This window comes from Bos grunniens, chromosome 18 (assembly GCF_055505025.1).
Source record: "Bos grunniens cultivar Pamir isolate PY7600 chromosome 18, Bosgru_T2T1.0, whole genome shotgun sequence".
Taxonomy (NCBI): Eukaryota; Metazoa; Chordata; class Mammalia; order Artiodactyla; family Bovidae; genus Bos; species Bos grunniens.
Window position 1 is genome coordinate 34989353 of NC_141182.1, and position 16576 is coordinate 35005928.

Sequence of the window (16576 nt, forward strand, 5' to 3'; positions counted from 1 at the left end):
GGCCCAGCGTGGTGGGCACCCTGAAGGAAGAAAAAGACTCTTGACTGGCTAGGAAAACTTTATTGTGCTCCATGTATCCAGGGAGCTCACACATGCACACGCACATCCACACAGGCACACACAGCTAATACTGCTTACGGCACTGGCCACAGGCCCAGAGTGGCCCTAGAGTTGAGAAGAGGCCCAGAATTCTGCTTTGGTGCCTCCTCACTGTAGTCTCCTGCACTGCGGGCTGTGGCCCAGATAGGGGTCCCGGAGGCAGCACCTTCACACTTCCAGGCCAGGACCCTTGCTCAGTCCAAGTGCCTGCACCAGATCCTCTCCCAGCCCGCTCTTCAGCGTCCGTCTCACTGCAAGACAGAGCAGGGTTGGTGGGGCTTGATGGGGTTAAGGCGGGCAGTGGGCATGCAGGGAATACTCACAAGACTTGCGGTTGCCACGGGAACGCTTGCGTTCCCTAGCAGCTAAGGCACGGGGGCTGCTCTTGGTCACTGACTGCACCAGCAGGTCCATGATCTCATCTGAAGTGTCACTGGGTAAACTGGAGCCTGGAGGTTCTTCCGGGGGTACAGTGGAGGGCCCCACTGCTGTAGGCATGACTGGGGAGCTGCTCTGGACCATGCCTGTGGGAGCCAGGTAAAAAGGTCAGGCTAGAGTGGCCCCAGAGCCCACTGCCCCCAGCAGCCACTGGTCCCACCTCTGCTGCGACGGCCATGTGTGGCATCCTCAGGCTTGCTGGCCAGCAGACTCTTCATGGTGGCGTGACTGTCAGCATCACCTTCTCCTGGCCCACTGCTCACAGCCACAGGGACAGATGGCTTGCTGGGGGTTTCCCCAGCCACACCTGAGAACTTCTCTGTCTAGAGAGGGGGAAAGGGGTGAATGGGGTGTAGAAGAAGAAAACCACGGTGGTGGCAGTCAAGACTGGAAGGCACACCCACCTCAGTGATCATACGTCCCCGAGTCTTGTTGCGCTCACGGTATGTGGCCCGCTTCTGTTGCTGCTGCAGCACCCGGTCCCGGCAGGTCCGATACTCCAGTGCGAACTCCCGCAGTGTGTGGCAAAACTGCATGATGCGGACCTCACGGGCTGCCTCTGCCGTGTACCCCAGGTACAGCAGGAAGGCATGGAACCTAGGTGGGTGGAATGGGAAGGAGGTCTGAGTCCTGCTTGGGGTCTGAGGGATGGTGGTGGCGGTCTTGCCTCTCTCTGCAATGCCCCCACCTGTTGCAGACACGGCGGTGTACGACCCTCAGCATGGCAACACGGCGGGTACAGTGCACCAGGAAGTGGGTGAGGCGGGCACGCAGGGCTGGAGCCAGATCGTGCTTGGTCAGGCTCCGCAGGCTGTCTTCAGCTGCCCGGCTCCGGCGCTCCAGCTGCCCCAGGTTCTCAGTCAGCTGCTCAAAGTCCACCTGGAAAAGCAAGGGGTAAACATGCAATCCCCCCACAGAAAGACACTGCCTAAGGCTACCTCTGTGCTGGGATGGTCAGCCTGGGTCCTGAGCAAACAGCAGATCCGACCCCTGCCCTCCAAAAGCTCCCAGTCTCCTGCAAGAGACTAGCAAGTCCATGTGATACAGTAGGGAATAGAGGTTTCTTGGGATAGTGAAAGTGTAAGCTGCTCAGTCATGTCTAACTCTTTTTGACCCCATGGACTGTAGCCCACCAGGCTCCTCTACCCATAGGATTCTCCAGGCAAGAATACTAGAGTGGGTTGCTATTCCCTCCTCCAGGGGATCTTCCTGACCCAGGGATCGAACCTGGGTCTCCTGCATTGCGGGCAAATTCTTTTACCATGTGAGCCACCAGGGAAGCCCCTTCCTGGGATAAGTGGCAGCTAAACAGACCCAAAACTGAGTAGGTGTAGCCAGGCCAAGAGAAGAGTGTTTCTGGCAGAGGACAGAGCCCACACACAAGCCTGGAACCTGAGCAAGCCCTGGCCCGGCAGCCCACTCGGGGGGAGGGAGGGAAGCGGTACCCCTTGCGCCATGGCCAGCCTTAGTCAGGCCCGTTGGGTGCTGACCTTGGCGCAGCGGGCCAGGACAGGGATTTCTGAGTAGAGGTCGGGTGCTGACCTTGGCGCAGCGGGCCAGGGCGGGGATCTCCGAGTACAGGTCGGAGGAGTCAGGCCGGGCCTGCAGCACCAGGGCGCACAGGTGGTGCAGCAGGGGCTGGCGGCGCACCGTGTCCTTCACTTCTGACACCTTCTCCAGGTAGCTCAGCTCAAAGCCGCTGCTCTGAAATGACTCCATCTGAGCCTGGGCCCGGGCGGCTCCAGAGTCCCGGTCCCCACCCTCACAGGCTATCAACTCACCTGGGAGCCATTGAGGAAGTTGCCCACAGCCAGCAGGGTGGCCAGGATGCAGCGGAAGGTGGCATTTTGCACCAGTTGTTCCATGCCCACTTTCAGGTCGAACAGTGGCTCTGCAATTTCCTGGTAGGGGAGATCAGGGACTCAGACTACACGGTCATCATGCTCCCATGTCCCTACTGCCTGTCCCATCCCGTGACCCAAGTACCCGCTCCATGCTGTCATAATCCAGTTTGAAGGCCCAGAGTTGTAGGCGGGCAGCCAGGCCCCCGATGGAGGCGAGAGTCATCAGGAAATTCTCGGCTGGGCCCAAGGGTACGTCGGGATTGGCCAGCTGGGCCTCCTCGATCTTCTGCCGCTCCTCCTCCGTGGGCATCATGGTCAGTAGCTTCTAAGAATGCACCCACCATCCCACAGAGGCCACTCAGTGCTGGCCTGAGGCCTTGGGTATTGACCTTGACTCCTCCCTAGGTCATCTGGGGCAGTCCCAGAGTCTGAGGACTGCTCTGCAGAAATGCCAAGCCCATGCCCACCACTGGAGGGACAGGAAGTGGCCACCAACCAAAGGAGAGGGCCCAGCTCCCCACACCCCTCACTGTGTATCCCTACCTCGATGCCATCCTTGCTTACAGCAAACTCATCAAAGTTGAGCAGGGCAGCCTTGATCACGTGCACAGGTGGCAGTGTGGTTAGGCCGATGTTGATGGCATTGCTGCGCTTGGGGTCCAGCACTGTGGTCATTGTACGGCGGCCCTCACCAGCTTTCTTTGACATTGTGGGAAGGGCAGTATAAGACTGGGAAAGGGTCTAACGGGCAACAACCTAAGAGGGCACACCAAGGCCCCACTCTCAGTAGCCCAAATGGTGCAATTACCCCACAGCCAGGGCTCTGGGATGTGCAAGGCCTTGGGATGGGCTTAGATGCTAGTTAGGGATGGGCTAAACCCTCATTGAAGGACCTCAGACAAGTCCCTCCTCCTTTCTTTGCCTCAGTTTCCCCAGCAGTTCAGACCCTTGAGCTCTGGCTCCCTCCCCTCTCCCCTGGGGTTACCCCACAGATGAGGATGTGCTTACTTTGGAAGGCAACATGTCCTTGGCTCGGGACTCAAACAGGTGTTCTAGCCGGGCTGTATCCACCGAGACAGGCTCTAGTGAGGCCCACAGGGTGGGGCTGGGCCCAAAGCGACTACCAGAGCCTCCACGGACTCCAGCCAACTTTAGCTCCCGCCAGAAGAGTTTTACTGTCTTCCTCTTGGTGGGGAGGGCAGGGCCATCAGGTGCTGAGTGGGGAAGAGGGGCAGCAGGGGGTGGGGGTGGGGTTGGTGGGAAGGGGCTTTTGAGGGGTGGGGGAGGTGGAGGTGGAGGAGGTGGGAGGCTTCCAGAGAGCAGGGGTGGGGGGGGCGGTGGGGGTGGGATCCCTTTCTCCGCCTCCACAGACTCCATGTTCAGCATGTCCTGGTCTTCATCCTCCCCCAGATCTGAGAAGTCCAGGTCCCCAATGCAGAGCCTGGGTACACGGGCAGGGAGCTCCCACACAGGCTCAGCCTTGGGGCTTGGTGGGGCCAATGGCTCCCTGGGCTCTGGCTCAAGGCTCTGCTGGGCACACAGCAGGATTCGGGGGGCAGCACTCTGGGGTGTCCTGGGTGCAGGGGTGGGTTCCTGAGAGTACCTTGATTCTCGGGTGTCTAGACAAAGGGAAGCAGCTGTCAGTGTCATGTCTTCTCTAGAGCAACAGGGCAACGTGGGTGGATACTGCCCACCTACCCACTCACCTGGACACCCGTCCATATCATCCGGCATGGCACCGGCCAATGTTTCTGCCCGGCCCTGGGCCAGCGCAGCCTGCTTTTCTGTTTCTGCTGCTGCTACATTCTCCAGGAACCGGGCTCTGGGGGGAGGAACTTGTCAGTGAAGGTGTCTGACATACCCCAGCCCAGGGTGGTGCGCATGCCTTGCTGGGTCCCTGGGCACTGCCCCTACTTGCAGGCACACACAGACACACAGGGAACCGTCCATGCGCTGAGCAGACCAGGACCTGCCAAAGGCCAGTCCCCATTCAGTCTTCCACGTCTGGGGAGGTCGCTACCAACCCAGTACTCCTAGGTCAACAAATGGGAAAACTTTTACGTGACATCTAACTTGCAGTCTTGCTGTTGTTCATGCTCATGCTCACTGTTCTGATTCTAGACAAGGACCCTTAGAGCAGGGGAAGGGGCTAGCTGTCCCAATGGCCACACCAGGCTGTCCCTCCCTTGGCAGGTCTGGCAGCTTCCAAGAGCCATGACCGATGCCTAGAAAGGGGCCTGGTAAATGACAGGCGCTCAGTTTATGTTGACATAATGAAGGTGATCCCGTCTCTTTTGGCCCCTCCAGCCTCTGCTGGCACTCAGTCTCTGTCCTGCCCTTAGACAGAGGTTGCTCCTCCACCTCCGCACCGCGTAGCACCCTAGGTCCCTCCCAGCACTAATCCTGGGCTGAGGATCCAGAATCGGCTCCAGGTTGGGAATTCACATCCTCATCACTGGTCAAAGCTGTTAAGGTGCCACGGTTAAAGCACAGGGACCTCTATGACCCCAGTGAGCTGTTTTCCAGTGCTTAGTCCTTGGGTATCTGAGGAGGCATAAGTCTGAGAGAGCCCCCCAGCTCTGGTTGCATCAGGCACATGGAACCCCCGCTGGGGGAAGCAATGCTGAAGCCCTGAGCACATGGCAGGCCTGGCAGGCTGGCCTCTGTACTTACTCCAGCCTGGCCTCCCCAGTAGGGACCTGGGGGACAGGTGGGCTCTCAGAGGCCCTGGGTCGGGGGGGATGAGAGGAAGAAATGGTAACTGTGGTGCCTGCTCCACCCCACAGTGCCCAGTTGCTCACACCCACACAGAGCCGGGCAGTGATATCAGGGGTCCCTTCCCAGTCACAATGGGAATAGGAGGGAGTGGGGGAGGCGTGATGCGAGGAAACTGGAAATGGAGAGGAGAGACGGACATGACGCAGGACAGGGTGCAGTAAAAGACAAAGACAGCGAAATGAGAGAGTCACAGACAGTGACAGAGAAACTGAGACAGAAGGGGGTAGAGAGACAGATGACATTGACAATACAGGTGGAATGCCAGAAAGAGATGAAGAAAAGCCGCAGAAGGACGAGGTCCAGTCAGAGCCGAACCCCACCCCCCAGCAGTCACTTACCAAACAGGAGCAGTTTGGTGAAGTCTGGAAAGAAAGAGAAAGCACGCGTTTGGCAGAGAAGTTCGGGCAGAGGAGGCGGAGGGCCCGTGGAAGGGCGCAGAGAGGAGGGACAGATGGAGAGAAGTCTCCCACGACAGCCTCTATCTCCCTACTTACTTGTAGACGCTCCTTTCACAGGAGCTGTCGGATGAGGGCGCCACGGAGACGCTAGGAAAGAGTCTCAAGGTGCTATGGAGGCCAGAGGCAGGGCCCACGGGGCTGGAGGCGGGGCTTGGAGGTGAGGCGGGGCCTACGGGGCAGGAGGTGGGGCTGGTTGGCAGGACCGGGCTGGCAGCGGAGGTGGAGACGACCGGAGAGGCGGGGCCTGTGGAGCTGGAGGTGTGGCCTGTCAGGAGGCGGGGCTATTCCTGGCTGATCCACCCCTCCCCAGGCGCCGAGGTAACTTGTTCTTACCCAGGCTCTGGGGAGCGCACTTCTAGAGATCGGCGGCTCCTCTTGCCCTCCTCTGAGGAAGGTTTTCGGCGGGTGGTGCGCCGCCCACCTGTGACGGCTTCTTCGAGGTCTCCATCCTCCAACCGCAGGGCATTCTAGCAGAGTTGGGCCCAGAAGGGAGTGGCTGAGGCCCAACTCGATGGAGTGGGGCCCTGGATAATGGCGCCCCCTCTCTTTTCTCCCCTTCAGCCCCTCCTTCCCCTCCTCTCTCCAGCCCTGATGGCCCAGCCCACCTCATAGAGTACAAGTTGGGCTCGCAGGTCGACGTCAGTGCCCGCCTTGCCCAAGTGGTGCTGGACCAGTGCTTCCATGCCCTGCTGCTCCAGTGCATCCGTCACGTCGTAGAAGGAGTCCTGGTCCGGGAGGGCTGCCAGAGTCTGGAGGGTGGGGATAGGAGGGCAAGGCTGAAGCTGATGCGGATCAGAGGACAAGAGACTGAGCGGCCTAGGATGGCCCTGGGTTCCCCCTTGGCTCCCCACATCCCACCTTGTTGATGAGGGTTACAGTGTACACCAGCAGCTCGGGGTCAGTGCCGTTCTTCTCCTCCAGGATGGACACCAAATTGGCCCACGGAGGAGCACCTGCCACCCAGAAAGGGGAGAGTTCACGTGGGAACAAGTAGGAGAGAGGGTTCCCAGCGGTGGAGGGAGGGACAGTCTCTGACCCGTGGTGCTGGCCACAGAGTTGACTGCACGGATGAACAGCGGTGCGTTGCTCTCAGAGTATTCCACGAACACCAGTAGCAGTTTCAGGGCTGTCTTCACCACCAAGCGGGACTGGGGGGAGGGGTCACCACGTGTGAGTGGGGCTGGGGCCAGACCTGTGCTGGCTCCTGGTGGGGAGGAGAAAGGGCTCGGGGGGGCTGGACCCAGAGAGGACAGTCTAAGCAGAAAGAGCCATCTGTAGGACCAGGTGTTGAACTGCCTTTGAGGCTTAGAGGGGCCACAGACCCACTCCATTCCAGCCCACTTTGCTGAGGAAACTAAGGGCCAGAGAGAGGCAGTGGGAAAAGGGTGCGTGGCTGGGTGGAAGGCCACTTACCAGGCTGGCACACAGCGTGTACAGCCACTGCACAGTCTCAGTGTGGGCCACCACCCCCAGCATCCCATCCACAAACAGCATCAGCTGGCCTAGGGCTGGGGACACAGGGACAAGAAGAGGTCAGGAAGGGGTCACTGAAGGCAGGGATCATGGGAGAGGGGTGGGGCTGACCTCGGAGGATGTAGCTCTGGTAGTTGTGGTCAGCAGCGGCGCCCACGCGGGTCAGGCAACTCAGCCCCTCAGAGTGCACGAATTCAGGCACCAGGTCCTTGTCCTCCTGGGGGCACCAAGGGGGGTTTAGTGGGGTGGGGCTCAGCCTGGATGCCCACCCCCGGCCCACCTCTGAGCCTCACCTGGAAGATCTGCTTTAGTGAGAAGAGGGAGCGGCGGAGCTCAGGGCCACTGGAGCCATACAACTTTTCTGCAAGGGGTACGTGGGCATGGAAATCTCAAGGGGACACAATCACAACTCCCTGACTCTGGGCAACACTTATCACAGTCCAGCAGCTGCCCTGGCCCTGGGAGAAGGGGTCAGGACAGGAATAGGAGGGGAAACACATCCTGCCTCTCATCTGTCCTGTCCACTGTCCAGCACAGGCCTGAAAGAAACTGAGCCAACTGGGAAGCGCGGTGTATGAAGAGGGTATAATTGCTGGATATGCTGATATCCTCACACACTCACCTAAGATGGCATTGACCCTCACGGAGAGCTGGGTTCGCAGGATCAGAGTAGGCTTCCGCCCTTTGCTGGAATCAAGTAGCCCAGTCAGCAGTTCCCAGCCCTTTCCTTGGGGTCCCTCCATCCATGCCAAGGCAGCCAAAGACCTCCCCGCATGCCAACCCTCCCTGGCCTAGCTCCTTCATCACCAGCTGCTTCTCTGAGCCCAGGGGTTGTTCAGATAGGAGGGTTTGCGCAAACACAGGCATCTCAGTTATGTGGGTGAGCCCCCACTCCCATCCCAGGCAGCAGGTAACACTGGCCAGGCCTTGGGATTCCCCTGGCACAGTTCCCCTGGGCAGCAGGAGGTGACCCACAGCCCTGGCTAGAGATCAGGTATCTTGGCCGCTGACCCCTGAGCCAGCCCCTCCAGCATGGCGGCAAGGGTGGGAGCCAGCCTCGCCTTCCTGACCCCATCCGCTCTGACCTGATCTCTTCAAAGAAGCCCTCCAACATCTCCCGCTGCTCTTCCAGGGACAGCTCAGGGTCCAGGTAATATCCAGATGGAGACACTTGCAGAGCACAGTCCTCGAGCTGGGGGCAAAGGGACCAGCTGTCAGGGCTGGGGAAGAGGTGGCAGGAGTACGCATGGAGAGCCCATGACCTCCTACCTCCCCACCCAGGGTACTGGCAGAGGCCTGCACTGCAGCCATGCATTCCCTGAGCAGTCAGTTCTCTTGGGCCTACTCTGTGCAAAACCCAGGCAAAGAGCTTTCTCGTGGCTCACACCTACCCAATTTTTTAGGTTTCTGATTAGATAATGCTTTTGGGGGGCTGTGCCCATGCAGCTTGCAGAATCTTAGTTCCCTGATCAGAGTTTGAACTTGCACTCTCGGTAGTGAAAACCCAGAGTCCTAACCACTGAACCACCAGGGAATTATCAGATAATGCCTTTTTGCAAAGCCTTCTTGGACTCCTCTAGCCGTTGCTATGCAAATCCCTCCAGCCCTCATGTGAACCCTCCTCTGAGGCCTTCCACATGGCATCAGCACATCCTAGGCACTAGGATCCCTCCCCACTGTGATTACTCTGAGTCCAGGCACCATGTCTGTCTTGTCCATACGACATCTGCAGAGCCTAGCACACACTTGGGGCACAGCAAATGCTCCCTAAATGGTTGTTGAGCCAATGCACATGAATGAGGAAGGGGGATGGAGACAAGATAGGAGGAAGTTCCTGCCTTCAAGGAAGTTCACAGCTCTGTGGGGTGATAAGTTGCAGCCACAAGCATTCAAGTCCAAGGACAAAGTGTTAAGAATGTTGGGAGAAAAAAACAAAAAGAATGCTGGGAGGTGCAAACCCAGCTCGGGGAGGATGAGTGTCACCCCAAGTCAAGATAGTGAGAAGAAGGGCTCCCAGTCCCTCCAGGCCTGAGAGTCTTTGCTCTGTCCCCAAATGGCTACAGTCCCCACAGTTCAATTCAGTTGCTCAGTTGATGCAAAGACTCAGACAGTCCCCACGGTCCTAGCTAAACCTCAGAGGCCTCCAAGAGGCCTATTGAGCACCAGATTTTAGAGTGTAACTCAGTCAGCCTACTGAGGGCTGCCCTGGTGGCTCAGATGATAAAGAATCCACCTACTATACAGGAGACCCGGGTTCAATTCCTGGGTCGGGACGATTCCCTAGAGAAGGAGATGGCAACCCACTACAGTATTCTTGCCTGGAGGATTCCATGGACAGAGGAGCCTGGCAGGCTACAGTCTATGGGGTGGCGAAGAGTTGGACGTGACTGAGCGACTAACACTTTCACTTTCATAGTCAGCCTATAGTGGGTCCCTGGAACCTGAAGTGTAACAAGTAAGTACATGCTCCATCCATGAGTTCACTGCCCATGCCTTCCACCCACCCAAGCCTGGCTCCACACAGTTACCACTGGGACCACCACCACCACCACCAGGCAGGATGCTTGGCCCCTTGAGAAATGCCGGTAGAGAAGCCTAGTGAGGTGACTCCGGAGAGTCTGAGGGCAGCACTGTGCCTCTCCTCGCCACCTCCTCCACAGCACCATGCCAGTGTGCAGGGCTCAGCTAAGTTCTCTTGACTTGAGAGGCCCAGGGAAAGCCCACCTCTGAAGAGGCAGGGCGTCTTCTGGTCTCCATCTTACTGGGCAAGTCAACCTCAACATGTGCCTTGTTGTTCTGTCAGCCCTGCCCTTCTCTGGACCCAGCCCAAGGTTTCCAGCTGCCCTCGGTCCCATGGGGTTAAGGGAGTCCGGCTCCTGCCCCTGTCCTGCCTCTGCTTAGTATTCTTGCTCATGCCTGAGAGCCTGACCCGGCTCCTTCCTGGCAGTTCAGCCTGTAAGGCCCTTGGGTGACACCCCCCCTCCCTGGGTTCCTGCGTGGGACATAGGACATAGGACAAACACTCCAGCCTGTTCTGTCCCACTTCCTGCTTGGCTGCCTGCCCTCCCCTGGGCGCCTTGGGTGGGCCTGGCCTCTCTCCCCTCCCTGGGAGCAGAGTCATCCTCTCCAGGGCCTACTGGGAATGGGCCCTGCGATAGAGAGGCAAGGCCCCAGGGCTGAGGAACTTTGTCTGGGGCCAGCTCAGCTAAGGGCAGTCCCGCGTTTCTCTTGATCCCTCTTCCCACACAGTGACTCAGCAGCCACCTTACTCCACCCCCAGCCAGGCACAGCCACATCTCCTTCCACTTTGGACTGGAAGACTCTGGGACCCCAAAGCCACAACCCTCGCTCAGAGATCCCTCAAGTCACACACATGTAGAAGAGCTCATTCATTCAAATATTCACGAACCTGGCTAGTTTTAGGTGCTCAGGACACAACAGGGAACAAGCTACTGCCTTTGCCTTCCCTGTCTTCCAACTCTGTTGGGGAGGTAGGCAGGTTTGACTCAGAAAAAGGTCACGAATAAATGTAGAAGCACAGCCTCGGGTGCTGAGAGGAGACTATGAAGGTAAACACTGGAGGGGTGAGCAGAGTATGCCTGGTAGCAGCTCACACACCCAAGTATATGGTCAGGCAGGGTCCACACACACACACACATACACATGCTACTGGCTGTGCACAGGTGAGCACATCCACAGAACATTCTCTTCCCCTCCTGCAGGCCCACATCCAGGCTCTAATTCTGTGAGCTGAGAATGGCCCTTTCCTTTCAGAACCCCTGGGATGCCCACGTCCCTTTGGGGCAGGGTCCTGAAGACTGAATGCTCCAGCACCCCCCGCCTCCTCAGATGAGCCCCTTTCTCTCTGTGATGGTAGCCATGGCTTTTCCAGCCACTTTGCCTATCTTATTCTGCCTAGGCCCCAGTTCTTGGGGGGAGGTCCAGAGCCTCTAGGATGATTCCCCTCCCCTCACTTCTAGCTGTCTGTTCTGGGGAGATGGAGTGGGGGGCGGGGTCAGGCAAGCTGCAAAGAGTGGAGACTTCCTGCCAGCTGGGTGCTGCTTGTCCCTCACAGCCCTGGCCCCTTCCTGGGGTCACCCTTCTGAGCGCCAACCCTCTGGGCCTTGTTTCTCGCACCCTGGGGCTGGGCCAGCCTGGAGGCAGCCCAAACTCTGGTCCCTGCTGACAGTGCCTGGGGTCAGCACAGGGTAAGCATAGGCCCATATCTCGGATTGCCTCCAGGCTCTTGTCTTCCTCACTTCTCTGATGTTTGCCTTGGGGTGGAGGCTCCCAGCTCTAGCTCATTTTTCTCTATTTATCTGCTTATTCTTATTGAGGTATTGATTTTACAATATTGTATAAGTTTCAGGTGTACAACGTAGTAGTCCACAATTTGTAAAGATTATGCTTGGGAATTCCTTGGTGGTCCAGTGGTTAGGACTCCAAGCTTTCACTACCAAGGGCCCCAGTTCAGCCACTGGTCATCCCATAAGCCGTGTGGTGCAGCCAAAATAAAAAAAAATAAAGATATTTTATTTAAAGTTATTATAAAATACTAGCTATATTCCCTATGCTGTACTATATATTCTTGTGCATGCAAGCATGCATGCTCAGTCACTCAGTTATGTCTGACACTTTGCAACCCTATGGACTATAGCCCGCTAAGCTCCTCAGTCCATGGGATTCTCCAGGCAAGAATACTAGAGTGGGTTGCCATGCCCTCCTCTAGGGGATCTTCCTGCCTCAGGGATCGAACCCAGGATCGATCCCCCAGGTAAAGAGGATTCTTTACCATCTGAGCCATTGAGGAAGCCTTTGTAACTTATTTTATATATAGCAGCTTGTACCTCTTAATTTCCTACCTCTGTCTTGCCCATTTTTCTCTTCATTCCTTGGACTCAGGCTTTTCTGGCAGCTCAAACCAACTTGTCACATGTGGTTTTACATTCAGGGCAAGCTTAGGGGACCATGGTGTCTACTCCCCAATATTTTTCATAACAGTATAATTGGGTGAGAATGCCAGGGGCAAGGAAGATGGAGAAAAGTGAAGAATTACATGCTGAAGGATTCTTGTTTTAGGAAATAATTTAACTGTTTCTTCTCCTTTCCTAAGACCTTGTGTTCTCATGTTTTCTATTTTAATTTGTTAATATGGTGTATCACATGATTGATTTGTGAAGAATCCTTGCATCCCTGGGGAAAACCCCACTTGATTGTGGTGCATGATCCTTTAATGTGTTGTTGGATTCTATTTGATAGCATTTTGTTGAGGATTTTAGCATCTATGTTTATCAGCAATACTGACCTGTCATTTTCTTTCCTCCCTTTTATCTTGGGTCTCCAATTGGACTTTGGCTTCCTGAATGAGATGACATGAATGGGCCTTGAGGGTGGAAGCCCGCATTTGTTATGCCTTCTCTGTGCCACATACTGGGCTGCCTGGTGCCTTGATTCTCCTGATAATCCTTCTATAGGTGAGGAAACCAAGGCTCAGAAATTCTGTGAATTTGCTCCAGGTTGCACAATCAGGAATGGGACCAGGGCTCCCTGAATTGATCTTGGGTTCATGGACTTTGGAAATGCTCCAGGGAATCCTGGGCGGGAGGTGGAGTGAGGGCTGGGGCCTGTGGGGTTGCCAAGGGCTAGAGAATGCCCCTCAGCTTTCTGAACTGTGCAAATACCCCAAACTGGTCCTCCCAGTTCCAGCTAGGGAACACAAATGAACACTTGCACATCGTACCTGCTGGGGTAACAGGGCCAACTTCTGCCAGGACCAAGATCATGGGGTCCCTTACCAGGCTGCAGCCCAGAATGGACAGCAAATTGGACATGCTGGCCCCAGGGAAAGCTGGGGGGAGAACATGACTCATGCTCACATCAAAATCTTTTACAGTCTCCCAGAGATCTCCAAAGGGCTCAGTTGATCACCAGAGCACCCCATCTTATTAAGAATCCTCTGGGACCCTGCCACATGGTCCCTGTCCCAGAAGGTCAGGTTCACACTTTAGCCCCTTTGCCACAGCTGCTCCTAAGGGGTAAACTGAGGCTGGAGTAGGGAGGGGCAAGGACAGGAAACAAGTACCACACTTGTTCCCCTGCAATGTTTAGCCACAGCTGGGGAAACAAAGTTGCTGGGAATGAACAGATTTCTAGGGCCATCTCTGCTGCTTGGAATGGGGGCCCCTTTGGCCTTCGCATCAGGGTCAGAGCAGTACCCAGGTCCCTCTGCCTGGAGCCCAGGGATAAGGAAGTCTGTGCCATCCCAGATGTGGCAGGGCCTTGGGATATCAGGGAGGGGCTCCAGAGGCAGGCCCAGAAGGGCAAAGGGTAGCAAAGAGGGTGGGACTGGGCAGCTTTGGGTAAAGAAGACGGGGCAGGGCCAGAGGTTCTCCCTTGGGGCAGGGGCCCCTGTCTCCAGACAGATCCCCTGGGGACACTACACATGACCCAAGGCACTGCCCGGACACACCCCCACCTTCCACCTCCCCAGGGCCAGGAGATGAGTCAGAGGCTGTGGCCAGGAGCTTCCTCCTAGACTGGGAGGAAATGAGCAAGGCCTTCTCAGATCTGAAAACTCTGAACATTTAAAAAGGAAGCCCTCAGCGGGGAACTCTATAGGCTAGCCACAGCCCAATGGGGTGTGTGGGGTGGAGCCCCAGAGAGAAAGCGGGTTGGGCCTCTGTCCTTTCCCAGGGATCTGGCAGGGTCTGCAGGGTTGAAGGGGGTCAGTGCCCAGAGTTGGGGGGATGGGAGCAGAGGTCACTTGGCTGTGAACTGTTCTCCTGCTGGACAACTGTGCAGAGGATGAAGCAGTGAGCCTATTTTTACTCTACAGCCTGGGATGGGGAGGCCTGGGTTTTGGGGCCACCTCTCCCCTCTAGAGAGCTGTGGAAGCTTGCCTGAGTCATGTCTGTGCCCCTGGGGCACCACTTCCAGGACTAGGGGAGGGACCAGTCATTGACAGTTCCTACAAGGAGGAGCCCTGCTCTCTGACGTCCCTGCCCCTACCCTATTCTCAGCCCTTCTTCCTCTGGCCTTCTATTCTGGGGCTGTGGTCACAGTTTATATTTGGGATATGCACATCACAGTGCATCTGACCATTCCTGGCAGAGATGCCAGCCCCAGGGAGTCCTGGCTCCAGGCACAGTGGTAACCCAGTGTCCGGGCCCCTCTATCCTGCCTGTAGGGGATATGGCAGTCCTCAGGTAGACCAGGTGGGAAATCATGAAAGTGGGGAGATCAGAAAGGACTGAGGTGGGGGTTACTTAACATATTATCCTGGTGCTTCCTTCCCAGGTAGAGCAGTGGTAAAAGAATCCACCTGCCAATGCAGGATACACAAGAGATGAGGGTTGGATCCCTGGGTCAGGAAGATCCCCTAGAGCAGGAAAATGGCAACCTGCTTTAGTATTCCTGCCTAGAAAATGCCATGGACAGAGGAGCCTGGCAAGCTACAATCCAAGAGGTCGCAAAGAGCTGGACACAACTGAGCACACACACATATATCAATCCCAGTTCTCAGCTAGGGAGCAGAGAACAGAGGGCAGAGCACCTGGTGAGGCGGTGGTGGTGATGGGTCCCTAAATGAGAGGGAGAGGTAAGGGGTAATGATGATCCTCCCAAACTCGCCCCTGATTTGAGAAGGAGTGTTAGGGCTAAGCTGTGTCCTCCAGAGGCGGGGGGTGGGAGGAATACTATGTTCCCTGTCGTGCTCCAGGCTTATTTCAGTACTGGGTGTTCCAGGAGTCTGGAGGCAGGAACCTGGCCTCAGTTCAGCACCCCTTTCTCCCCAGCGCCCATTCTGAATGGGAGGTGGCTTCTGGCTGGATGTGCTTCTTTTGGGTCCACTTCGGTATGCTCCTTTGAACAGGGCAGAACAAGGAGGGGTAACATCAAAAGTCTGGAGAGGGCAACGCGCTGCTATGTTCAATCCTTGTCCTTGAAGCCTGAGCTACGCTCAGACACGCGCCACTACCCAGGCCGAGTCTCAGCGCTTCTCCCGCCCGCGCTCAGAGGCGGGGCAGGCCCGCAGCGCTAGGAATGCAGGCTGGGGGCCTGGCGCCTGGGGCACATTCCAGGGGAGACCCCAGGCCCGGGGGGCAAGTTTGCGCAACTCGGCGCCCAGCTAAGCCTGGGAGCAAGGGAGGACACTTCCACCAACTCTCGCTTCACCATTTGGTGCCGACGGGCTGGCGAGGCACCCCGGGAGGTGGTGGTGTGCCTCGCAGAGTCCTGGCCCGGAAACCGAATGCGCCGGAAAGGGCTGCCTGCGGGGGGCTGAGCGCGGCGAGCAGGAGGGGAGGTAGGGCGGGCCATCTGCAAAAGGGCCTCTCCCGGCACCGTGCACGAGTAGGCTCTGGGGTGCAGGCAAACTAGGGCAGGCCGACGGTTTAAAATTAGCCCGGCTCGCTACTTCCCTTCCAGCCCCCGGCCGGCGGCTGCTGCGGAGATGGTGGGGGCGGTGACTTAAAGGGCTTTTCCACCAGTGCAGCCTCCCGCGCTCAGGATGTCCCGGGCCAGGCCGCTTCCAGGGAACTCCCCTCACCCTGTGGTCTCACCTCCGCCGGCACTCCCTAGCGGGGCCTCACCCAGCACTGACAATACTCTATCCGGCAGGACCCAATCCTGCCTCAAGACACCTCTGGTGGCCCGCCCCAGGTCCGCCCCTCCTCATGGTCCCGCCCCCACCTCACCTAAAGCAGGTGAAAGCTGGTCCATCCTCAGTTGCGTCTTCTAAGACCGCTACCACCCAAACGCCCACGCTACCCCCATGCAGAGCAGACAGGCAGGGAACGGACCCCGAGCGCCTCCCCAGGTGGGCCTCATTTCGAAGGGCAGTCTGGGTGCCGCAGAGTACAAGCTTTCATCTCCCTTCTTCAGTTTCCCTCAACTCGAAAGGCGTTTCCCACCGGCCAGGCAACGTGTACGTTGGGTGCCCAGCCCAAAACTTTCCCGGAGGAGCGCACCCGCTTGCTTCAGCCTCTCCTCGAGAGGCTCCCAAAAGCTTTCATAGAGCCGACCCTGAACCATCAGTCGCCCCCAATCTTTCTCCGGCTCCCCTCACCTTGAGCGGCGCCCCCAGCAGGCGGTGCAGGGCGGGTATCTGCGCGCCCAGGGGCAGCGCCCCGTCCAGGCTGCAGGTGGGGGCCCGGCGCGGCTCCGGGAAGTTGGCACATGCGAAAGGGTCGGTGTCCTCTAGGTACTGCACCCGCACGGTCACCAGTGATACAGGCTCCCCGTCCCCGCGGTCTTCCTCGCCCGCCATGGCTCCGCCACTGCCTGCCTCCGGGCGGGTCCGGGCCGCGCCGCGGCTTCTACTCAACTAGTTCGCTGTCTAGGCGGGGCCGGGCAGGACGCCGAGGGAGAGGGGCGGGGCCAGACGGAGGCGGGGCCGAGAAAGGGGGTGGAGCCAATACTAGTCTCCGGACGCCCGGGGTCGAGGGCCGTACTGCGGTTGGTGGAGCTTGCAGCCAATCATTCAGAGGG

General features: G+C 57.6%; 1 protein-coding gene across 10 annotated transcripts; it reads right to left on the minus strand.

Moving 5' to 3' along the window:
* Nucleotides 1-40: 40 nt before the first annotated feature.
* On the minus strand, nucleotides 41-16418 carry FHOD1 (formin homology 2 domain containing 1). 10 transcript variants are annotated; one of them, XR_015145564.1, is made up of 24 exons: nucleotides 16155-16418; nucleotides 8176-8282; nucleotides 7713-7777; nucleotides 7384-7451; nucleotides 7202-7307; nucleotides 7031-7125; nucleotides 6654-6765; nucleotides 6476-6570; nucleotides 6223-6366; nucleotides 5951-6084; nucleotides 5654-5869; nucleotides 5498-5521; nucleotides 5055-5108; nucleotides 4088-4203; nucleotides 3390-4000; nucleotides 2925-3080; nucleotides 2524-2706; nucleotides 2319-2438; nucleotides 2080-2236; nucleotides 1226-1416; nucleotides 942-1134; nucleotides 698-860; nucleotides 423-623; nucleotides 41-350 (listed from the first exon to the last, which is right to left on the minus strand). XR_015145564.1 is itself a non-coding variant. In XM_086351075.1 (24 exons), exons 1-24 carry the CDS (start codon nucleotides 16353-16355, stop codon nucleotides 268-270), a joined length of 3600 nt encoding a protein of 1199 aa, XP_086207201.1. In that variant the 5' UTR covers nucleotides 16356-16418; the 3' UTR covers nucleotides 41-267. The 10 variants fall into 10 exon arrangements, 6 of the variants coding, with proteins under 6 accessions (XP_086207201.1, XP_086207203.1, XP_086207205.1 ...); XR_015145565.1 differs by having other exon boundaries at nucleotides 2028-2236; XR_015145563.1 differs by having other exon boundaries at nucleotides 2028-2241.
* Nucleotides 16419-16576: the final 158 nt, after the last annotated feature.